This window comes from Macaca mulatta, chromosome 6 (assembly GCF_049350105.2).
Source record: "Macaca mulatta isolate MMU2019108-1 chromosome 6, T2T-MMU8v2.0, whole genome shotgun sequence".
In the NCBI taxonomy this organism is placed as follows: domain Eukaryota; kingdom Metazoa; phylum Chordata; class Mammalia; order Primates; family Cercopithecidae; genus Macaca; species Macaca mulatta.
Window position 1 is genome coordinate 150,396,448 of NC_133411.1, and position 24,808 is coordinate 150,421,255.

Consider the following 24,808-nt stretch of genomic DNA (forward strand, 5'->3'; position numbering starts at 1 on the left):
CCGAGATTGTGCCACTGCACTCCAGCCTGGGCAACAGAGTGAGACTCCGTCTCAAAAAAAAAAAAAAAAAAGAGGAATAATACCAGGCAGGGCGCAGTGGCTCACGCCTGTAATCCCAGCATTTTGGGAGGCTGAGGCAGGCAGATCACCTGAGGTTGGGAGTTCGAGACCAGCCTGACCAACATGGTGAAACCCAGTCTCTACTAAAAATACAAAATTAGCCGGGCATAGTGGTGCATGCCTGTAATCCCAGCTACTCGGGAGGCTGAGACAGGAGAATTGCCTGAACCTGAGAGGCAGAGGTTGCAATGAGCTGAGATCGTGCCATTGCACTCTAGCCTGGGTAACAAGAGCAAAACTCCATCTTAAAAAAAAAAAAAGGGAATAATGTCATACAAAGTATGTCTGCAAATTTAGATAAAATTGATAAATTTCCAGAAAAATATAACACATCAAAACTTACCCAATAAGAGAAAACCAGTCCTATAAACATAAAAGAATTAAATCAGTGATCAAAAATTTCTTTAGAGACCCAGATGACTTCACCAGCTATTATTTCAAACACCCAAGGAATAAATAATTCCACCAATTTTATGCCAAAAATTTTCCCACAGAATAGAAGTATATTTTCTCAACTCATGTTGTGAGGCTAGCATAACTTCATTATTAAAATGTGAAAGAACAGTATCAAAAAAATCATAGGTACTTTCACTCATAAACATAGGCACAAAATTCCTAATAGCAAAGTGAATTAAGGAGTATAAGATAAAAAGAATAACAGATCACGTCCAAGTTAACTTTGTTTTAGGAATACAAAATCGGCATAACAGAAATCAGTTAATATGCTTCACCACAATTACAGATTAAAGGAGAAAATTATATGATCGTCATCTCAACAATACAAAAAAAAAACTGACCAAATTTAATATCCATTCAGAATAAATAGTCTTAGCATACTAGAAATAGAAGAAACTTCTTTGACAAACTGTATATATATCAAAAGCTACAGGCAAAACCCTTCAGGACAGTGGATACTGTGAGTTGGGGTGGAGGTTCAGTTGTAACTGGAAGGGGGCATAAAAAAGGGAATCTGGCCGGGCGCGGTGGCTCACGCCTGTAATCCCAGCACTTTGGGAGGCCGAGATGGGCGAATCATGAGGTCAGGAGATCGAGACCATCCTGACTAACACGGTGAAACCCCGTCTCTACTAAAAATACAAAAATTAGCCAGGCGCGGTGGCGGGCGCCTGTAGTCCCAGCTACTCGGGAGGCTGAGGCAGGAGAATGGCGTGAACCCGGGAGGCAGAGCTTGCAGTGAGTGGAGATCGCGCCACTGCACTCCAGCCTGGGAGACAGAGCAAGACTCCGTCTCAAAAAAAAAAAAAAAAAAAAAAAAAAAAAAAAAAAAAAAAAGGGAATCTTGGTCTCAGACCTTGATTACATAAATGTAAATTTCCTTTTTAATTTTTTGAAATTTAATGCTGTATAATGAGTTGTACACTTCGACCTGAAATAAAGAACTAAGATACACACACACATCACCCTCTGATTACAACCATGTAAATGCTATATATACATCACAGGCAAAGACTACAAGGGAATATGAACAAATTAAAACAGTTTGATTTGTTAACATAGTGTGATAATGTAACTGTGTAAATTTTAAAAACTGTCACCAACCAGGAAACTGTGAGAAAGGCAAGATAGATATGGCTCAGGGCACCATCTATTGTATTTTCATATCCTTAGACAGGTAGGCCTGGTTCAACTTTGACGGTGGGTTGGGAAGAACTCCCACTGACAACCAGTAGTAAAGACAGGCAGTCAAATGTAGAACCCATAGAATGGTTCCACTTGCCGCCTTCCCAGCCTTCTTACAGGAATGGTGCACTAATTAATCATCCAGATATTAAAGCACCTAATATACAACCTTATCAATGCTTGGGTTCCAGCCCCCATTTTCACAAGAGCAAAGATGAGGAGTCCAGAACAAAGGCCTCCTGCTGTCCCTCATCCTAAAAACAACATCAAGGGCTGAGTAATTTCAATTTACAGAATTGTGTGAAATAAGGGACCAAAATAGGTGGGTATAGATAGCACCTTAGCACAAAGGAAAAGAGGAAAATTTTATCTGCAAAGGCTGTGACTCTCAACAGACAATAGTAGAAAAGAGAGACCCTTACACCTAGCTATGGGGTTAAAAAGTGGCTGTGCCAGGTTCCGTACTTCTAGCTGCTACAATCCTGACCTTTACAGCAGATTCTAAACCCTTTGCTAGTGGGAACTAGAACTTCCAAACTAGACATGGGGCCAATCTAGTCTCCACAGACCAGACTCTATGAGTGTCCTGCCAGCCTTGCCAAGAAGCCAGACCCTGCTAATTCCCTTCTATTATCTGTGCCCTCCCTTGGACAAGGGAATAGACTGCTTGCTGTGGCTGCTAAAGTCAGAGTCACTGACCCATTTCAGAAGGGGGAGAAGAATATTAAGCAAGAACTTTCATCTGATCATTTGCATCTAAGTCAGTCTCAGGGAGTATCTCCAAAAAGGTCAAGGGGAGGAGTAGCGATATTATAATCCTGAAGCCATAAAGGACTTTTCACCACATCCCCCCCACCCCAAAACAGTATTATACTTTTTCTTTCTGTAAAAGTCCGTGAAATGCTCTTAATTCATTGAGTCTTACCAAGGAGAAAGCTGCTACTTAAGTAAAAAAAGTATTTGGGAAAAAAAAGCTAATACTCTAGAATCACCATAGGGATGCAGCTATTAAACAGTGGCCAAACACAGTTGTCCCAACGCTTAAAAGCTCTCCTTTAATTCTTAGAACAGGTAAGGTCCACTTCTATGACCATGTACTCTGTTGAAGGCAGTGTGCAAACTTTTGTCAAGACTTTGGGTAACTGATTATCACGTCAGGAGAAAAGTTAAGAGTCCAGTCCTTTCTCCCTCTGAAGGTGGCAGGGCATTGCTCCTTCACTTTGTCTCCAATAGCTTCTGGGGGAAATCCTAAAGAGAGGCTCTGCTCTGGCAAGAAGGGAAGTGTGGCTTTGCATCTTCTCAGTCCCAATCTGAAAGATCTTTTTATTATTTATTTATTTATTTATTAAAATGGAGTCTCACTCTGTCACCCAGGCTGGAGTGCAGTGGTGCAATCTTGGCTCACCACAAACTCCGCCTCCCGGGTTCAAGCGATTCTCCTGCCTCAGCCTCCCGAGTAGCTGGATTCTAGGCGCGCGCCACCAGGCCGAGCTAATTTTTGTATTTTTAGTACAGATGAGGTTTCGCCATATTGGCCAGGCTGGTCTCGAACTCCCAACCTCAGGTGATCTGCCTGCCTTGGCCTCCCAAAGCGCTGGGATTACAGGCGTGAGCCACCGCGCCCGGCAGATATCTTCTTTTTAAAATAAATTAAGTCTATAAATAAATTGCCAAATAAAAAATAAAAGGGAGACAGCACAAGAGAGAACCTATAGAGACATCAACCAACTGCAATGTGCAGACTTTATTTGGCTCTGATTCAAATGAACTATTAAAAAAAAAACAACTATCATAAGATAATTTGCAAAATTTAACACTAACAGGCTATCTGATATTAAAGAATTTTTTAGATGTGATAATGGCAGTAATTATCTTCTTTTAAAAGTCCTAATTTTTTTGACACACATTCTGAACTACTTAAGGATTAAATAATATGAACAAGGATACATGTAAAAAAAATGGGTGGCAAGGACAAAGTTGATACAGGTATATGAAACAAGACTGGCTGTTGATAAGTTTTTTAAACGGGTGATGGACACAGGGGTGTTCATTCTAGTCTCTTTACATATATGTGTGTATGTATGTGTGCATTTTTTTCATTGTTTCAAAAATAAAATTAAAAGAAAAAATTCAAGATCATTTCCCTTGAGTCATCGGGGCATTTGATTCTTCCCAGACAGCTAAGTAAAAGGGGTTCCTTTTCCTCTTCTTTATTTGGGGTTATCTTTTCTTCTTATCTGATCCTACAATTAAGAATACTGCCCTAAACATCTCTGTAGCAAAAACACCTAAACCCAGGCTTACAGTCTAGATGAGGCAGAGGGGATGCCCTGGCCTGCTGCCTCAAAAGCTAGCACCCTGTCACTGTTAGTAGGTGTCCAGCAGCCAAACCATTTTGCTCTGTGCTCTGCTGGTAGGGACTTGCCGCATCGATTGTTCAGGATGCAGGCAGCCTGCAGCAAGGTGTGTCCCTGATGAGCAACTGCTGAGTAAAAGAGTACGTAGCTGTGCCTCAGCCAGTCTCCCTCCCTCTGCAAACCAGACTCCTCCTTTGCCTAACTCTTTTTTTTTTTTTTTTCCTGCGTCACAAATACAAAATGGAGTTAGCTGGGAGCAAAAACAATCTGTCTAAAATGGCTGAATGCAGTAGGGAGTGCCAGACAGTAAAGTAAAGGGAAAGGGCACCCCCTGGCGTCCAAGACAGGGAGCCTATTTTATGTTCTTCACTACTTTTGCATGTCAAACCAATCAGTCCTACAGAGTCCAAGTTAATTTTGTCACAAATCTTGATACTGAACTCTAAAATTCAAAGAATAGAAACTGAGGCACAAGAAGGGAAAATAATTTTCAGTCTCTAAAGACAAAGGGCACAAGTCAACAGCCCTGAGTCCCAGTTACTGCTTGGTTATGATCAGTAATAGTTTCTAGGAGACAACAGAACGGAAGGGAGGTCCTTTTATAGTACATGATTCCCCAGCTTCAATAATGGACTAATGACCCCCGGAATCCCACCGCTATAGCCTTCACTTCCCCAGGAATTCCTGTTGCAGGCATCTCTCAATGAAGACCACAAACAGGAAATGGAGGAGTGGGGAGTTGCCTGACATCCTGGAAACTATGTTCTTAAGAACTGCAGGTGGGAGTAAGTAAGTGGGATAGAAAAATGGGCTTTTCAAAAACACTGTTGAGAACACAGACTGACTCTAAAGCCAGTTATATCCACAGGGCTGGAAGACAGGCTGAGCTATAATGCAGCTCCACCTAACCTCACTCACTTACTCAGGACCAACACCTTACTTGCTCTGCCCAAGATAAAGCCTGCAGCATTTGTACCTATTCTACAGGGAACACCCTCCATTATCTTTATCTGATGCTACACCTCCCTTGAGTAAGCCAAGTACCTATGACAAAAAAGAACATGTAAGAAAGGTGGAAAAAACAGAAACATCTGGAAAAACTTGTGGGTGCAAGTCATTAATGGTTGCCACTACTTAAAGGAGGCTGCACAAATATGCCAGTTTATCCAACGTCTCTAAAGATAATGGCAACACATACAACACAGGTACACAAAAATCACAAGATGTTAAAAAATATATATATAGCATCACTGTATTTTTCTCTGAAGAAATAGGGTCTTTGTGGAAGAATCCTAGATTTCTCAGGCATATGTGAAAGATCAGAACACTTAATAATCTCTCTAGGAAATAACTTCCCGTGAGGGTAACATAGCTATAAAATTTCCAAGTTCACCTAGCATACAATAAGCCATGTCTATTAAGCACTACATCAACTCTCTAATTCTGGGAAGAGGAGAGAGTAAGAGGGTCCCATCAGGTGTTAATGTCAGAAGCTGCCCAGATGCAGAACTTCTAATTTATATTCTTCATGGTTGTAATACACATAAGGGATAGATTCAGCACTTTAAAACAATCACTAAGCTATACATTATAGATGGAAAAAATATGCCAACCGAATAGCAGTTATCCCTGCCCAAAGGTAACCATATCACTGATATCTTGGCCAAAATATACAACTATCTGCAAAATCCCACAGAACTAGACCATCACAGATGTGCAAGCTGTAAGGAGGGATAGGGCAAACTGGCATTAATGAACAAACCTAAAGGACAAGAACAGAGCCAGACAGAAGCCCAAAGGAAGAACCAGATGCTGAGAATTACAAAGAAGGGGACAGATCTAAGTCTGGAAGGGTAGCAGAAAAACAGTATTAAAAACCTGGGCACTTCACCAAGCACTTGGTCTTTCCAATAATATAGTCATTGAGTTTCCCACAGATACTTTCCCAGCACACCCAGGATGGTGACTCAATTAGGGAGTGCTAAAAAGAGGTCTGCTTCTGGGATGTGGGTGTGGAGGGACTAGAAGGACAGGCACTATCCCAAGCAAGGACTCAGGTATGTCAGCAGAGAGATATGACAAGTTTATGCAAGGAAACAATAGCCTAGAAGGCAGAAGAAAAGGCATTAAAATAAGATACTAGGAATAAAACTCTTCTCCTGGATTAAAAAATGTTTTATTATGGGAAAAATTAAACTTACAAAAACAGAACAATTAATCCCCACGTATACATCACTCAGTTTCAACAGTTATTCACTGGTGACCAATTCTGTTTCATCTATACCTCAACACACTTCTAAATCCCAAATATGATCCGCAATTATTTCTGTACGCATCTCTAAAAGATGATGACTTTTTAAAAAATGCGAAGAAACCATGATGACACTAATTTCCAGTTGTCTCAAATGTCAAGTGTTTTGTATAGTTCATTTGGTTGGATCGAGATCTAAATAAGTTCCATATACTGTACTGGTTGATAAAATTTAAAATTCTCTCTTAATCTTTATGTTCCTTTCCATCTCATTTTTTCCCCTGAAATTTATTTGATGAAGAAATCAGGTCACTAATCACCGGTAAAAAGCAAGAAGCACTAGCACATCAGTGACTTTACACAGTCAGTCACTGGAAGCAAGCACCTGAGGTTTCTCTCAACATGTCTGCGTTCTTGCCACTCTCTTTCACTAAGTGCTGGATTCTGAGTCCAATATATCTAGGCTCAAATTCTGGCTTGGTGTTTACTTGCTATAGAATCTTAATAAGCAAAGGACATGTTAATTCTCTATTTTATATCTCTCAATTATAAAACAAAGGTAATACCAATTACGCATTATGGAAATAATGTTTTGATAATTGGAAATAATAGGTGATAATTCCCTGTCATAAATCTGACATTAAATAGGTATTCATAATTTAAGACTGAATGAGAAGGCAAAGTACCTTCATCTTTTTTTTAGGTGCTCCAGATCAGTTTTAATATCTGCTGTGTCTCACCCACGCTAATCTAAATAAATACTGAGTAAACTGCAGATTTCTAAACCATTCTCCATAACAAAGGGTGCTAGAAATACCCTCTGTTTTATTCAGGGTTGGGAAGGGAAGTAACATGGCAAGCGCAGAACAAAGAGAACAGATGGAATAAACACCCAGCCCCCAGCCTGAGCCTGCAGAGACAGCTGCTGGTTTTCGTCATACTGCTGTTTTTTTCCCTTCTTTGTTCCTGAGGTGGAAGCCAGGAAAGGGTGGGGAAAGAGGAGGGGGGAAGGGGTGGAGATGGGAGGGCCGCCATCTCTGTTACTGAAAGTCACCTGATCTTCTCCTCCAATCCCTAGTCTCTGACCTCACCATCTGGAACCTGAGCCAAAATAGCTCAACTGCGCTCACTCCGTGGCCGAAAAGAAAAATGCAAGCAGAATAGGAAAAACGGGAAATTCCTGGGAAGGATTTTTGCAGTTTTTCCTGCTAAGAGAAATGCAAACACACACACAGGAGAGTGCCGTATCTTCCCATATTAATAGATCTAAAAGAAGAAATCACTGGCTCTAACAAGAGTTGGGATTATTATAGGATCAGGAGTTAAGAATGGTACCATCCCATCTTGCAGAAATGGGGTTACCAGTGCTCTTCTGTTATATCACTGGGGTCCCTTGCGGTACTTAGAAGTGAAAAGTTGTTTTTTTTTTTTTTTTATATTGGAATCTGTTTTTTTAAAAAGAAACTGTTAAGAGTGAAGTAAAGGATGCTGTTACTTGCTTTATAGAACTGAATGCTAGTACTTGGCTTGGCAGACGAAATCTCAGGTCCAAGTACTTTTAGAAATCTAAAAGTGCTCTAGAATCTTCTCCAAGCATCTCAGACACTGAAATTTCCTTTTTAACCCTGTGTCTTTTTCATTATAAAAATATAACCACATTATAGAAAAATTAAATGTAGTACCCTAACAAAATCTGTTACAGTATTCTAGTATATTCCCTTCTAATCTTTTACTAATGCATTTCTTTTTAATATGAAACAATTGTAATAAGGTGTACATAATTTGTTTCCTGCTTTTCCCACTGAACACTGAATAACAAGCATTCTTCCACACTGCTCCAAAGGCAATGGGAAGGAGTTCTAATACATGGAACAGTTACAGGACACCAAGTTCTAGAGCAATTAATCTGCAGAACAAAAACTGAAATGGAAGCAAGAAAAAAAGTAGGGTAGGCCACTCCTTTCCTTTAAAGACTTTTAGAGAGCTGCATCCCTTTGCTAGCAGTACAAAGATCTCCTCCTGTTCAAGTATCACACTTAAGTGAAGTCTGGAAGGGCCCCTGGCTGAACTTTGCAAGTCTCTCTTCCCCACATCATAATGGTTATAAGCTCTAGTGTAAGTGGCCATACATTTACAGAGCTGATGTGGTTAACTAACTCTTCAGTTCATTGTTATGTACGAGTTTTTTTAGGAAGATCAAAAGGACATGTATACATGCTAAGATGAGGCCAGATCAAATGGGTTACTGTTCAAAAAAAAAAAAAGGACAATTATTTCATTACTCCATTTTTGTTTTATTCTTGTGTTCATTATAAAAGTAATGCCTGCTTATTAAACATTTATACCTTTTTAAATGAGGAAAATCTCTGCATACTGATAGGAAGACTCTCCAGGATATAGAAGCAAGGTATAGAAACAGTATAGATAGTATGTTCCTTTTTTTTGCTAAGAGGAAGGACAAGAATCTGTATCAGCATTTGTTTATAACTGCATTTTTAAAGAAAGTCTAAAGGATAATCAAACTAATAAAAATGGTTACCTCTAGAAGGTAGGAGAGGGAGAAGAATGGCATGGATGAATACTAGGGTGGGAATGAGACGTTTTTATACTGTTTCGACTTCTGAACCACTTATGTTATCTAGGCAAAAAAAAAAAAAAAAAAAAAAACAAAAAACAGATAACAGAGAAGCTGAAAGAAAGGCCCCAGAGGAAACATTCCGTGGAGACACCCTTAGTACTCCTCGCAAACTAGCCTGTCTACAACTTTATGTTTGGAGGGAGACTTGTTCAGCATCAGCAGGACAGTTATTTCAGGTCCAACAATTCCCAAATAGTGTAAGATCAAGGGATCATCAAAACAGTGCCTTTTCCTTAAGGCAACAGTTTTGGGTTCTAGTATGTAGTAAGAGAGCACCGGATCACTCTTATTCACCCCAAACCTTAGTTCTGCTTTGACACTTGCTAGATATCCCATTTCTTCGCCTAAATACATCTCTGATCGCTACCAACTCCAGGTCTCCACAGCAAGAGAATAACCAAACTTGAACAAAAGTTATGCCTGTATAGCTGTAACACTCTTCATCTTGATCTCTACCTCCTCCGGTTTCTCACAACTCCTTCCATGTTGTACAAGCCCCAGTCCAGCACAATACTCTGCCCTAATCATTCTGCTCTCCATCTATCCTCTCCAGCTGAGTCAGTCTCTAAGTGTTTCGGAGCTACTTCATTGACCACAGAGGACTTCTTCAAAATGTCCTTCTAAGATGGCTACTGAGACCTGGTTTAGAAGATGGCAAGAAAAGTGCCTCTGAAATAGTGACTCCAAAATTGACTGCCAAGTCAACAGAAAATGTTGAATTGTTTCCTAATCAATCTCATATGACCTCCATAAAAACAGGGATAATACTTATATAATATCTATTCAGATACAGATATCAAAATATTATTACGAGAACAGGTGAAGAGTGGCTTAATTCACACCATTAACATGCTCCTCATGCAATCTTTATACTAAAGTTTGAGATTTAATGGTATCAACAGACATTTAAGGCTAGGAACTGACTGTACCAACATGTTAGAAGTTTAAGTAATACTGATCCCCCAGCTAGATGGTCTGAGTCTCAGACAATGACATTTAAAAGGATATTTGGTTAGAAATAAAATCTGGAATCCACAGATAATGGCAGATGGTACCTTGGATTTAAAAGATACCATTTCAGTCTACATGTTTCTAGAAAAGAGTAATACAGGCACACACTAAAGTTGGGATGGCTAGAAAGAGGCTCTAAAAATGAGACTAGCTGGGGATAATTAGGAGTTAACATATGACACAATGGGTTGACTTTGACTATGAAAATCTTTCTGCATCAGCATATTCTATCCAAGTTAGACCAGGGGAATTCCCTGAAGAAATGGATTCAGTATATTATCTCTGGCTAGTTATTGATATATAATGTGGATAGGTTCTATTATGTCCTTAAAGTAGTTTTTCACCAGAAACTGAGACAGAGATGGGATTATGAGTGTGTATATAATGAGGCTACAATGAGCTACCAAGCTGATAAAATACAAACCTCTCTTTGAGCCCTCTCAAAAGAAGGCTATGCTTTCATGAAGGTATCAGACTAAAAAACAAAAACTTTTTCCAACCTCTGGACACCAAGAAGAACACTAATATTGTTACTACAGAAAATACTAGCTGCTACAGGACAAGATCCTTTTGCAAAAGGGCAAGCTGTAGCTTTCCGCATAATTTAACTGCTGATCAGTCCTCCAAATAAATTTCCTGACAGGTAGAGGGCAGTATACTAAGCAGCTTGTATTTGGAAAGGACAGAGGTTGCCTCTCTCTAACGTGATGACATCACTACCAAACGCAACAATGACACAGCTAAAATAAAATAGATCCATGTGCCATCTGGTGGCAGAAAGCAGTAAAGCACACTGCTAGAAATAAAATATCAAATTCCCCCGGTTGAGAAGAAAATTAAAATTTATTTATCTGATGATGCAGTACCTTAAATCTCCATCAGTAAGTCTTCTGTGGAAACTACATCAGCAGCCTTCATGCAATAGTTTTAAAGTTTTGCCCCAGTTTAACTCTATACTCCTAAACACTGGTTGTAAGCAAGCAGCAGCTCCTGATGCCTGACCTTTGGTGCACAGAGTAAGAGAATGAAACTCAGACCAAAACAAACAAAATAACAAAGGGACTTAGAAGGCTGTCAGAAACAAAAGAAGAGTTTGACATGACAGATAATACCAAAGACAGCTTACTGCAAGGAAAAAAACAAAGTAACAGAACCAGAAGTTTAAAATTGAAAGATATCTTTGAGGTTCATGTATCTCACTTTACAGACAGAGTCAAGGTATGAAAGATAACCTTTGGTGCAATCTTATTAGTGGTTGGACTAAAACAACATATCACTTTTCCCCTACTAGACATTACCACAAATTTTTTTTTATTTTTGATGGAAGAATAAATTGCTACAATCTTGTACCTAGCAACTTGGGCCCAGAAATTTTATTTTTAAGAATTTATTGTGCAGAAGTACAAGTTTGCAAAGACAATTAAAAATGGATGTTTCCTTCAGCATTGCTTGTAATAAAAAAATGGAAAACTTATTTGCATTATATGACAGAATACATCTATGAGAAATAATGACATAGATCTATAAGGACATCGAGATGCTAAAACATGTTAAACAAAATACAAAACAGTATAAAATGTATGAGATCACACCAACTGCATTAAAAAAGAAGTGTGTATACCCTCATATTTCTGTAATTTTGTTTTTAATTCCCTTGCCCCTTTTCCAGTAAAGTTTTATTCAAAAATTTACCACACTTTCTCACTTGAACTAAAGAAGAAAAGGATTTTCCCATTCCTTTATTAGAATAACATATGCATATAAAAAGTATGATTTAACCACAGTCACTCTGGGGGAGGACACCTTTTTATCTTGTATTTCCAGTGTATTCTACATATTTGTTAAAATGAAGATAACAAATTAGTCCAGGAACTGGCTTTAGACAGGACCATGGTAACAAAGGAAGACAGAAGGTAGGTAAAAGTAATGATGGGAAGTCTCTGGAAGTTCCTTTTCTGATTGCTTCAATTTTGTCAGTGAAGCAGAAAGAAAACATCTTCAACTGGGAATGAGGATGAGGGAGGTTTGGGCTGTTGAGGAGGAAGAAAAAAAGGTATGAAATAACCTTTAGGAGAGCAGGAAATTCAATGAATTCATAATGCTTAAAATATGATTGCCTGGCAGTATCAAGGGCCAAGCAACTTCACAAATTAAGCAGAGGAGAGTTGGAAGAAATAACACGCAGTAAGTTAGCAGGAAAAGTAAGTGTTTCCTATCCTGAAAGCTAAGAGAATAAAGTCTATCAAAAGAGGGCCCAGTTGCATGGTTTTCTCCAGTCATGTTCAGTTGCACAGCTACAGGAGCAGGACAAAGACAGAAATGGAATTAACCGGGATTGTGGTTTTGCCAATCGAGTATGAAATGAGAGAGGTAATGGAAAAACAAAACCCAAGAGAATGATTGTAATGATAAACCAAGGAATTTTAGCTCAGGGAAAGAGTGAAGTCATCAGAAGGCGAAGGACAGTGAAATGCTGGTAGGACAAATGGATTAGCTGGGCTGGAGGACTGCTGGGGTCAGGATAGCAAAGGGAGTAAGGTAAAAAGATAGAACCTGGGTGGTATGATATGAGATCCGAGAAGTGGGGAATGGGTGAGGTAGGATAGAGGACAAAATCAGTAGAAGAATTCAAGGAACTGAAAGGCCAGAATATTGGTAGGATCATGACCTTTTTGTATAAAAATTCCTAAGAATTAAGTCAGAGCTAGTATTGGAATATAGAAGAGAGTGGATATGAGCCAAGAGCTACATTGGTTGAGAAATGAGGAGTAACATGGGTGTCAGTAGATGAAAACATGAAGAGAGAAAATGGGTGACATAACTTGATGTCATAAGATTTGAAATTGTTGGTTTTTAGGAATTGTTTCCTCTTAGGAAAGAGGCAAAATGATCTGAGAGTGGCAATGAAGAACAAAGATTACATCTACCCCATCTCCAAGTCCACTGGGGTGTGGTCTATGAGAACAAAGAAAAACAACCCCATGGGCTGGGCATGGTGGCTCACGCCTGTAATCCCAGCACTTTGGGAGGCCAAGGTGGGTGGATCACCTGAGGTGAGGAGTTTAGACCAGCCTGGCCAACATGGTAAAACCCCGTCTCTACTAAAAATACAAAAATTAGCCACGTGTGGTGGCGCGTGCCTGTAATCCCAGCTACTCGGGAGCCTGAGGCAGGAGAACTGCTTGTGACCAGGAGGCAGAGGCTACAGTGAACTGAGAGCTTGCCACTGCACTCCAGTCTGGGCAACAGAGTAAGACTCCATCTCAAAAACCAAACCAAACCAAACCACACCAAACCAATCCAAACCAAACCACATGAGCAAGCAAAAGGGAAAGCAGTATTGAAGAGAAAACCAGGTTTCCAGTAGAGCAAGGTGAAAAAGGTTTTGCCAGTAATGGACCATGAATTTCAGAGGGTACAGTGGACCAGTTTCAGGAGCTTAGGTGGGATGGGAGGAGACAGAATAGGAACCACACAGAACCTTATCGTGATTAAACTATGGGAGATGAAGGATGACCCAGGAGTCTGGGGCTGCCTGTGGTAAGTGACATAAACCAAGATAAACGGCATAATATTAGATCCAGTGGATTAAAAGAAAATGATGATGGAAAGGTTGGGGTGTAGAGGGGTATATGAGGGGCTGGTTTAGGTTCCTTTTTTATACCACTAGTAACAGTGAGATGACAATCTGGAGGAGGTATGGTACTTTTTCCATGTGAAGAACTTCTGGTAACCCCAGATAATAGGCATAGATTTATGTTTTTAAATCACAAGGGACTAGTATCTGATATTACAGAACTTCCTAATTTCTTTGTGCTAGTAGTCTGACCCTACTCAAAACCCAAGAGAAGCTAAGTAATTAAAAGGTAAGAATCCCAACAAGTGTTCACTTGACTAGTACCACTAGTCCTAATCCTACCGACTTGAGTGGAGTAAGGAAATGATGGAACAGACATCCTTCTGCTAAGAGACTCAATGAACAAGGTAGAGCAGGTTGAGCTCTCACAAAATCTTGCTGCTAAAGGTTAAAGCTGCAGAAGCTACAAAAATTCACTAATAAAGATGCAACTGGGTGAGTGCCATCTAGTGGACAGAAGAGAATCACAGGGAAAAAGAAAAAGACCCTTAGATCCTTCATGGGAAAGAATCAGCAGGCTTCCTGCTGAAACCTGAAGCAAAAAAATTATTTCAGGGCAGCAGACAGGAAAACCTATCTGTTATGGCTAACAGTTCTGACTTCTGGAACAGTAGTACTGGACCCACACAGTCAAATGCTAAGTAGAATACTGTTATTTTTTAATAAAATTCTCAGTTCTTAGTGAAGGTCTTACTTTTTAGCCAGAGTTTTTCTAAATTACTGCCATTAAATATTTGCAGAACTGTTCTGATGCTCACAGTTCCCATAACACACCTCTTACTTTAACAAGTCTAATGTTCAATATTGTTTCTGGAAGGAAGGAATAAACCTAAAAATAAAAGTCACTGTACTTAAGACATGAGTTATCATTCACCATGCTATGGTTCAAGAGGTGGTAGTGTAATGATCACATAATCAACAAAAGAGAGTAAGAGAAGAAATACAAAATGAAAAACTAGTTTATCTTGTACATACAAATAATGAGCTGCCTAAGGCTACTACAGCAATGAAAATGCTCGCTTGGAGAAAATGAAACAACAACAACAAAAACAGAAGTTTAACTACTGGACATGTTTCCAAGAAATTCAAAAAGAGTCAACAAAGAGTCCATGATAAAAGACTCCCTGCTGATCACTATAAGGAAAGTGAGAATGTGAAAAAGGACTAGAAGTTTTATGGCACTGCCTATCAAAAGTAAATTCAAAATATTCCCTGGCAGGGAATAAGTTAACTGAGTAAGTAAATTCTTCATTTATGGGAAACAAAGCCTTCAGAAACAAGACACTAATCCTTAAAAGAGAAATAATGTGTAAAAGAATCTGGAGTATAAAATTCTGGGACCAGTTCCTGTCTCTCAGCTCTTCTCTTGTAAAAAGGCACACATATTCTTGAACCATAATGAAGCAGTAACAAGAGACTTTTCACTACAGGAAGCAGATGTGCAGAATGAGGCAGGTGCTTTCTTCAATGCCCATTCTTGGAGAGGCCAGTAGGTATACTGAAGGTTTTAGGTATCAATAGAACATAAGGGGGATACAGGCATGCTTAACAAATAGCAGAGTTGTGTTTAGCAAGCAAGAGAGGAAATAATGCAATATGATGAAAACCTAGTGTCCAAATAGCTTCATCAACACTGGCAACCACCTGGACTGAAATCATCTAAGCAGTGCTTCTACTAGATAAACATGTCTTATTTCTTCAACTGGATTAGTTCTGCTAGAGTTGAATATAGTCAGAATATGCTTTCTCTTTTATAACCCTAAATATCTAGTATCTCACTTACTTTCCCTAATCTATTATTGTTCCCTGTTTTCTACTCAGTCGCTGCCAATTCAAGGACATTGGTGTCTGAGTGAATGAAGTAGTTCCTGAAGGCAGTATATCCCCTTTCTTGCAGCTTTTGTCCAGATCTAAGCTTTCAGAGACTCGTAGGGCAAGTACATACACACTTCTGAGAAGTAGAAGGCTAGAGCAAGGACTTTGGAGTCACTCTTTAGGGTCTGAATTCTGGCTCTGACACTTTTTATACAGTTTGGAAAAAGTTATTTAATCTATGGATGAAATATTTACAAGGTTGATAGAGTAGTTATCTATCATTTAATTATATCATCAATATCAAGACTATGAATGACAGACTTGGTAACTGACACTGGCTTCAGTATTCAAACTGAACTGGTTCAATATTCAATTCAGTATTCAAGAATTACTTTTAAAAAGTAGTAAGGATGGCCGGATGTGGTGGCTCACGCCTGTAATCCCAGCACTTTGGGAGGCTGAGGTGGGCAGATCACCTGAGGTCAGGAGTTCAAGACCAGCCTGCCCAACATGGTGAAACCCCATCTCTACAAAAATAAAAAGAATTGGCTGGACATGATGGTCGATGCCTGTAATCCCAGCTACTTGGGAGGCTGAGGCAGGAAAATCACTTAACCTGGCAGGCGAAGGCTGCAGTGAGCCACGATCACACCACTGCACTCCAGCCTGGGCGACAGAGCGAGACTCTCTCTCAGAAGTAAAAAAAAAAATAGTAGTAAGGATGAAGATCTTTTTCTGAAATATAAATACTAGAGATGTTTAAAGCACTGGAAGTAAAGTATACTTGCTGTGATACTGAGATCTGGGTCTTCTGAGTGCTTGCAATTTTTGAGAGTTTGAAATTCCTTATCTGACATAAATCTAAACTCTAAATAGGAAGCACAAAGATCTCTTACTAAAGTTTTCTTTTTATTGGCCTTTTGTGAATAAGGGGGCCACTTTGGTATTTTAAAAAATACTACTATATCCCAATTCACAATGAGAATATAATGCCAAGGAAGACCACTAAACTGTATAAAACCCAACTAGAATTAATAGGAATACAAATGCACAGAATAAAAGGATGGGGATTGGGGTGGGGGGAGAAAAGAGGCCCAGTCAGTATTCATTTGCAATGGCACTAAGAGTGCAGAGCCCAGACTCAAGAAAGAAACTTATGCCAGAGGCCAACATAGGGATTCCGTGAACTTACAAATTAGAAAATCATTTAATTTTGACTTTGTCAACTAGTCTTTATTGATACACTAATACAGTATATGTGGTTACCATCACAATATTTTAATTAAGAGAGTGGAATTAATCCCGTAGGCTGGACTTTGGCACGGAAGGTGACCGTTTTCTTAGAAGAAAAGGCCATTTTGACCTGAATGATAGGGCAACAAGACAGATCTGAGCATTATGGTCTTATACTCCTAGATACACACACACACTCATATGCAACTAGGGGCCACCAAGGCACCTCGAAATCTGTTAGACTCCTTATTAGAACAAGGTGCTTCCATCAGATTACTTAAGGAAAAAATAAGAATTGCCTGTAAAAGTACTAACTGACTAGGGGGAGGCAGGGAAAATAAATGCTCCAAAGTTGCACTTAATTTTCATCACTAGGGTCATAGTAAGTCTCTAAACAAACAAAACTGCTGGAAGAAGATGAAAATATGAAATTATTGGGTTATAATTATCATTATACATGACAAGATCTTTTAAATACTCTCTCAGAAGTAACTACAAGTACACTATCACAAGGCAGCACAAAACCACAAGAATTAGGAAGTGAAGAAAGAAGAGAGCAAGGTAGATCAGCTCTTCTAAACTAAAAGGAAACATATGAAGGCTAAAAAACAAAAGCAAGAATTTATATAGAAAAAAATGGACCAGAAGTCAAGACTCCTGGTTCTGATCACATAACCTTGGGAAAGCTACCTAACTGTTCAGAGTCTATATATGCTACAGAATGGAGATAATACACATCCTGCCTGTCTCATAAGGCTTCTTTGCATATCAAATAGGGTAATATATGTTAAGGCACTATGAAAATTGTAAAACAGCACAAATGTAAGGTAACAGTATTATTACCTACATTGTCCCTCACCTTCTAGAGAGATTAAGTATGTTGTAGTTTAACGTGAAACAAACTTTCTTCCCTAATAGTTAATGCCAAAGCTACTGGTCCTTTTGAACTCCAGGGGAGGAAAAAAAAACCAAAAAACAAAAAAACAAAAAACACCTAGCAAAGACAAGTCAACCCTCAATCTCTGGTCTCAGGTTTCTAATTAGAAATTCCTTTATATCTATTTCATCTTTTTCTCTAATATTCAAGAGACCAAACTAAAAGGCTCTTTTGTATTCTTACCTTTGGAAGCTGCAGGAGCAAAGTGCCAGGAGAGAGAAGGCATCCAATATTGGAAAGAAATGGAAGAAAGGGAATCACATATGGTTCTTTGTTACTATAGACAGTCACTCAGCCACCCAAACTGTTAAGACTCTATCCAACCCTTATTAATTATGTACTTAGAACTGGAAATTGCACGTTAAGGCAATGACAGAATCTGTTCAAAAGTATCATCAAAATGGGCCCAAATCAAGCTCTGTCACTTTAATCTCATATCCCTACAAGTTATACTGATACGAAATACCTACATACAACAGTTCTCTTTCCCAAACCAAGTAACTCCATAATATTTAATATAAAAACATATTTTCTTTCTTTTGGATGGGAAAACCCATCGGTCTTCCATCCAACGTACCCTTTCTATCCTCACCCAGGGAAAGGAAGGGAATAGGAAACCTAATGAAAAAATATTCTAAGCCCTACACTGGACCTTTGCATGAAAGAGGAAGGTACTCACTCTTGGTCTGGGCAGAGAAGGTAAGGGTAAGTTTGGCAAAAAGTTCATTGTTCTCAAAGCGGTCCTCCTTCACCTTTGTCCAGAAGCAGTCCTGGGAGAGGTCCTCAGCCACAAGCTGTGGATAAAGGCAGGGTGTTAAGAATTAGTAAACTGAGCCCTGTACTTTTCATCCTAGAAAATGGATAAGGCTGTAAAATAGGTGGCTGGCTGATTATCAGCAACGTCTCACTAAAATAAGACTAACTTGAGGCACAGAATAGCTGCAGTGGGATTAGGAGAGGATACTTCCAGTTTATTTGTTAATTGGTGATTATTCAAGAACTAGATTCATATATACTACGTATCCTCCTCCTAACTCCATATCCTCTAGCTTCATAAGCATTAAGTCTTTATTTCAGAGAAGTTTTGCTCATCATCATATTTTTCCCACCAGTTTGGCTAACTGTGCCAAATTTGCTCATTTTATGAGCAAATCCCTAAGGTCCTTTATATTAACTTGGTTTCTAGAAGCAAAAGGCTAACTCAGAATCACAGGCATCTCAAACACATCATGGGAACAATACTGTGCATGCAAATATGGCCTGTGTAGGCCAGGCGTGGTGGCTCACACCTGCAATCCCAGCACTCTGGGAGGCCAAGGTGGGCGTATCACAAGTTCAGGAGTTCGAGAGCAGCCTGACCAACATGGTGAAACCCTGTCTCTACTAAAAATACAAAAATTAGCCGGGCATGGTGGCACACGCCTATAATCCCAGCTACTCGGCAGGCTGAGGTTGCAGTGAGCAGACACTGTGCCACTGCACTCCAGCCTGGGCAACAGAGCGAGACTCCCATCTCAAAAAAAAAAAAAAAATGGCCTGTGTAACTCACATCCTGTGGAATTGGGGTAGGAGAGTGGATTCATAAATCCATGACTTTGGGATCAGCACAATTATCAGTAGTTTGCAGACTAGTGAATGATTATTATCAAACCGTGTGTTACCATGGTATTCAAAGTCTCAGAGAAAAGGCAAAAAACATTAAGTATAAGTTAAGATTAAATTCAGAGTACAGGGTTCACAGAACTCTCCATGGTGATGTATGGAATAAAGAAGATGCCTAATATCTGCTGAATAAACATAAGCATGAGTGAAACTTGAAGACAGAAAGATGTAAGCCCTAAGGAAGGCGCAGCCCATCCATGCACAAAATACAAAGTAGAAAACTGAAACTGTTTCTCAAGATTGACTGGTGAAGAAATAGACAGAAACTCTTACCTTGGACCAGTTTGGCCTCCGGAGCTGCACCTCTGGCTTATAAAGCTTTTTGGGGGTTAATCCAAATGGCAGAACTGGGGCTGCAGAAGCTCCAAATCCAAATGGGGGAGGTGGAGGCATACCCATTCCAGGTGGAGGTGGAGGAATGCCAGGGCCTCCAGGAAATGGAGGGGGTGGAGGGATTCCAGGACCACCAGGAAGAGGGGGAGGAGGAGGTGGCATTCCTGCTCCTCCTGGCAAGGGAGGAGGTGGAGGGGGGATTCCAGCATCCCCAGGCAAAGGAGGGGGTGGAGGGATGCCAACATCCCCAGGCAAAGGAGGGGGTGGAGGGATGCTAGCACCCTCAGGCAAAGGAGGGGGTGGAGGGATAGCAGTACCTCCAGGTAAAGAAGGGGTTGAGGAGATGCAAACACTCCCAATCAAAGGAGGTGGAGGAGGAGGAGGAGGAGGAGGAGGAGGAGGAGGAGTGGTACTATCCCCAGGAGCAGGTGGTGGCCGAATAATAGTGCCAGAGTCACCAGGTAAAGGAGGGGCCGGGGGAGCTGCAGCACTACTAGGAACAGAAGGAGCTACAGTAATAGCCGCCGCAGAGAGGGAAGCCATTTCTTTCTTGGCATCTTCCAGTTCCTTTGTCAGCTTGGCAACCTACAGAAATAACATCAATGTGAGTACTTCTCACCCCACTTCAGGGACTACTGGGCCTGGAAGGAACCTAACAAATGACTTAATCCAAACTTCTCATGTTACAAATGGAGGAACTGAGGAGTCAGAGAAATGATATGATCACCTAAAGTCACACTGCTTAGCAGCAGAGCCAAAACTAGAATTCAGGTCTTCATGTTCTTAGTTCAACATGCTTTGTATGCTTTGTATTAAGACGACGATTTCAACTTTTATGTTAAACTCTCCCTTGATTAGAAAATGCAAAGTCAAATAAATCAAACGTTCTAGTTATATAACTAATATATGTGCTATATAGATGATTATATAACCACACAAGTAATCAAGTTATCAGATACTTGATTTAAAGATCATTTAAGTATTTACTACTGCAGAGAGAGTATATAAGGATAAATCTGTGCAGAGATGACTAAAGTAACAGGAAATTAGCCAATTTTTAACAGTTTAGTTTTTATTCCTAATTTATTAGAAGACTTATTACCTTTATTTCTGGGTGGTAATGCAACTTACTTTACTCTTAATGTTTTTCTGTATTTTCCAGATTTTCTGTCTTATGTATTACTTACCCTCAACACAAACCAAAAACCAGTATATTATTTTTAAAATATGCACCATGTAACTAGACTACCTATTAGTAGCTGAACCCTCCCTAGGAGTAAGATGACTGACTCCTGTTCCAAGTCATGTGCATCCAGAGATTACAGGTCACTCTGCCTTCCCTGCTCAGGCATTACCTCTCCTGTGAGCTGGGACACCTCTGCTTCCAGGTCCTGTTTCTCTGTGGCAATTTGTTGCTTTTCAGAATGCAGTGCATCCTTTTCTCCCTGAAGATCTTGAAGCTTCTGCTCAAAGTCACTTTCCAGCTTTTTCATTTCCACCTGTAGCTCATGTCGGGCTGTTAACTCTGAGTCCAGCTAGAGAAAAAACGAATCAGGCTCCCAGCAAGCTCTCCATCTCAGTAAGCAGCACAGTATTATTACCCATAATTCCCCCCACCTCCTCTTTTGCCTGGGGGTGCTGGAATCCCCTCCCCCTACCATCTCCAGTTCTGGGCCAATACTTGATCCACAGAGCTCACAAATCCAGGCCATGCTTGGGGAAAAAAGCACCATGATTCTGATCTTAAAATCAAGGTCTGGCTGTGCACGGTAGCTCACACCTGTAATCCCAGCACTTTGGGAGGCCGAGGCAGGTGGATCACCTGAGGTCAGGAGTTCGAGACCAGCCTGCCCAACATGGTGAAACCTCACCTCTACCAAAAATACAAAAATTAGCCCGGCATGATGGTGGGCGCCTGTAATCCCAGTTACTTGGGAGGCTGAGGCAGAAGAATAGCTTGAACCCGGGAGATAGAGGTTGCGGTGAGCCGAGATCACGCCACTGCACTCCAGCCTGGATGACAGAGTGAGACTTTGTCTCAAAAAAATAGAAATAAAAATGAAAATAAAACAATCAAGGTTAAAGGAGAGGGGAATCGGTTCATTTCCATAGATTCCCTATTTTTATAGTTAAAAACAAATAAGATTTTAAAGGTATTTAAATAGGACAGTCATGATAGTACAATCCCAATATTCTCTAGGATCAAAACCCTATTAACCACAATAAGAGTTCTTAACAACTGAAGAGAAAAAGATAACTCTGACATCCTCTAGTTCTACTGTTCTAAGGACCCTAGTTCCTATTGTTCTAAGCGTAAGAGGCCTAAAATGCCAAGCAAACCTGAGAGTGCCATTACTATTATATGAGTATCATCTGTCTTTCTTTTCCTGCCCAGTAGCCCAAGAACTGCGAGCCCGCCACTAGAGCTCCTCATGAAGACATCCATATCATTTTCTCCAATGACTAACCTACACTGGAAAGGTTTCCCCTGGGCACTACACTATTGGGTGCTAAACGCTTCCAAAATACCACAGAAAAAAAACTGTCTCACAGATCAGGAAAACAATAATGCTCAAAGAAAGATATACTCAAACACATGTTTTTGGTCTCTCATATGCACCTGCTTTTCCAGCTCTGCAGCTTTGGCTTCAGATTTCTCCACCTTTGTCTTATCAATCATTTGATCTGAAAAGAAGAAGAGTCAGTAAGTAAAGCTCCTAATTCTCTTGGTCTATTTATTTCATACCTAAGCCCTTCCAAAGAACAGTCTTTTTGATCATTTTTATTATCTTTCTTAATGTTCTGCACTAGACAAAGACATGAAACTTTCGGTTAAGTTCAACGTGTAATCTGAGTGTGTGGTAAGGCCACCATGCTGGGTGGCATGAAGAATGCCTATGAGTGATACTTTTGACTCTCTGAGACCACCAGGAGTTCCTGCAAAAGGTGCTGGTGTGTGTTTTATGTAAAAATAAACTAAAGACCTATAGATTCCTAGCAAAAATGCTGGTTATTAAACCTAAGAAACGACAAAAATGGAAGTATCTGGGGACTGGAAAGGTATCTTCTCTGACATTTTCACTGAAACAAGATGCAAAATGAAAGGAAGAAGCAATACCTGGGAGAGACAGATAGAAGAGTATGCTTACCAATTAATCCCTCAATCTCAATCTGGAGGTGACGGCACTTGAAGTCAGGATCAGCCCCATTCTTGTGCAGAACTATCTGGGAAATACATTCTTCAATCAACTTATAGTACTGAGGTCTACAAGAGAATAAAACAGGGTCACCAAAGGAAAATCAAAATATAATTTTCAGAAGTATTCAGGACCAAGAAAACTGCTTTGACAACTAAGAGACCTGGAAAAATTTTTGTAAAGTTAATACAAGTATCACCGCCATGCTAAGAAAACTCCTTTTTCCACATCAGCTACCCTACCCCATCTACTTCAGATAATCAAAACTTCTTGCCATCTGCTCCTAGTGCCAACACTTTCCCATCTAAAAATTTGGGTTTGATCCTTCCTGTGATGGATAGTGCTATTGCTAAATCTATACTTCTAGGAAACTAGAAAGAATTTTAAATTGCCACTTCTCTTTGCTATCATCTTCATCCTATTTACCTACTCCCCTCCAAAAACAGAAGGGCATTTCACCTTATACACTGTGACCTCTTCCATAGGGATGTCTTTGAGTTGGATTAAAGAAATAAGACAACTTCCTTTATTTCTGTGACTAATGAACCCTCATCTTGGGTCTTTTTTACTTTCTCCCTTTATAGAACAATCTTTGAATTTAAGGAACTCACTCTCTCCACTTAGGCTCGAATTCAAAACTTCCCATAAGCACACCATCTTACCTGGCCTCATAGTCATTTCGGACCAAGAGTAAGTGTTGCAGGATGGAAAGGAAGTGTGGCTCTGCCTTTGAATCCTTCACTGTGTTTAAAAGAATCTGAAAGACTTCATTAAAGTCAGTGGAAAAGGGGAATAGGCTAAGGAAAGCAAATATGTAGAAATTATGTTTGACAGGTGGCTTATTTAACTCTTGAAAAAGCTAGGGAAAAGTAGCAAGACACTACTTCCATTCTACTGGCTGTTCTTCCTGTAAACATCACCAGAAACTTTAAGCTCTCTAAAACGTTCTTTAGTCAAGGGACCAGTGAGTTGGGTGGTACTATATACACAGAGGTTTCCTAGTAAGTAACTGGCTTGAAGATCAGGCAGTAGACAGAAACTAAGAGGTAACTGCCTCAAAGTCACTTATTGAAAATATTAACAGGTAACTAAATTACTCCCTCTGTCAGTTCAAACATCTCTAAAAGCCAGTTCTACATCTTAGTAAGCTAAGCTATCACATTCTAGGAAGCTTATAGATTTTGATGGCTTCCATGCTCAACAACCCTCAGATCACCTTTACTGATTTCCCTGGTCTATGATAAGGTAAGTAAAGCCAGCAGCAATAAAAATACATCTGCCTTATTTAATGAGAAGACACATAAGACCGATGCTCTGTTCTGAGTCATCATCTCCCAAACCATTCCACACAGGGATCAGGGAACTAAATACAATGAATGTCTCATCTGTCTTGAACCTAGTCAGTAAAAGGATATTCCATCTCCATGCGAATGTCATCCAGCCGTCCCTTCAGGTCATAGGAATCCTCTTCCCCTTGTTCATCAAACACATTTAGTTGCACTCTCATATCTTCGTTTTCAATCTCTCGAAGGTCCTATCAACAAAAGTAGAAGTTAGGGAAACCCAAAAGTATCCTCTGTGGTTAGAAACCTAAGCTTTTCAACCTGGTTTTTAATTGAAAACCAGAATTATCCCAGGGATGACTGGAGCTGTAGAGCAGGAAGGAACCAGTCTAGCCTTTCTAATGAAGTGTAATATCTTACCTGCAACACCTGATGTAGCCCCAAGCGCATCAGTTCACTTCTGATGTGAACTCGGAAGTCAAGTTCCTCAGCTGGTGTGATGAGAGCATTGATCAGCTGTAGGCATCCAACCTAAAATAAGAAAATTCAGCAGCTATGTCAATGCTAACTCCTGGAGATCAAGAATCCATTTTCTTCACATGCATTCTTAGGTCCCCAAATACAACTTGAAAGACACAGTCCAAAAACTCTAAAAATGACTTTTCTACTATAGCAATGAGACCTGGTTTGAGT

At 39.9% G+C, this 24,808-nt stretch overlaps 1 protein-coding gene across 5 annotated transcripts in view; it reads right to left on the bottom strand.

Annotated features, from left to right (window-relative positions):
• DIAPH1 (diaphanous related formin 1) overlaps positions 1-24,808 on the bottom strand; it is a 105,869-nt gene that overhangs the window by 40,243 nt on the left and 40,818 nt on the right. For 3 of the 5 annotated variants that reach the window (XM_028849787.2, XM_028849785.2, XM_077937191.1), the window contains 9 exons: positions 24,536-24,646; positions 24,248-24,366; positions 23,495-23,611; positions 22,785-22,900; positions 22,256-22,320; positions 20,991-21,170; positions 19,576-20,220; positions 18,320-18,434; positions 17,824-17,832 (listed from right to left, as the gene is read on the bottom strand). In XM_028849787.2, the coding sequence (XP_028705620.2) occupies positions 17,824-17,832; positions 18,320-18,434; positions 19,576-20,220; positions 20,991-21,170; positions 22,256-22,320; positions 22,785-22,900; positions 23,495-23,611; positions 24,248-24,366; positions 24,536-24,646 (1,477 nt within the window). The remainder of the gene's footprint in view (positions 1-17,823; positions 17,833-18,319; positions 18,435-19,575; positions 20,221-20,990; positions 21,171-22,255; positions 22,321-22,784; positions 22,901-23,494; positions 23,612-24,247; positions 24,367-24,535; positions 24,647-24,808) is intronic. The other 2 variants (XM_077937193.1, XM_077937192.1) reach the window with 1 other exon arrangement.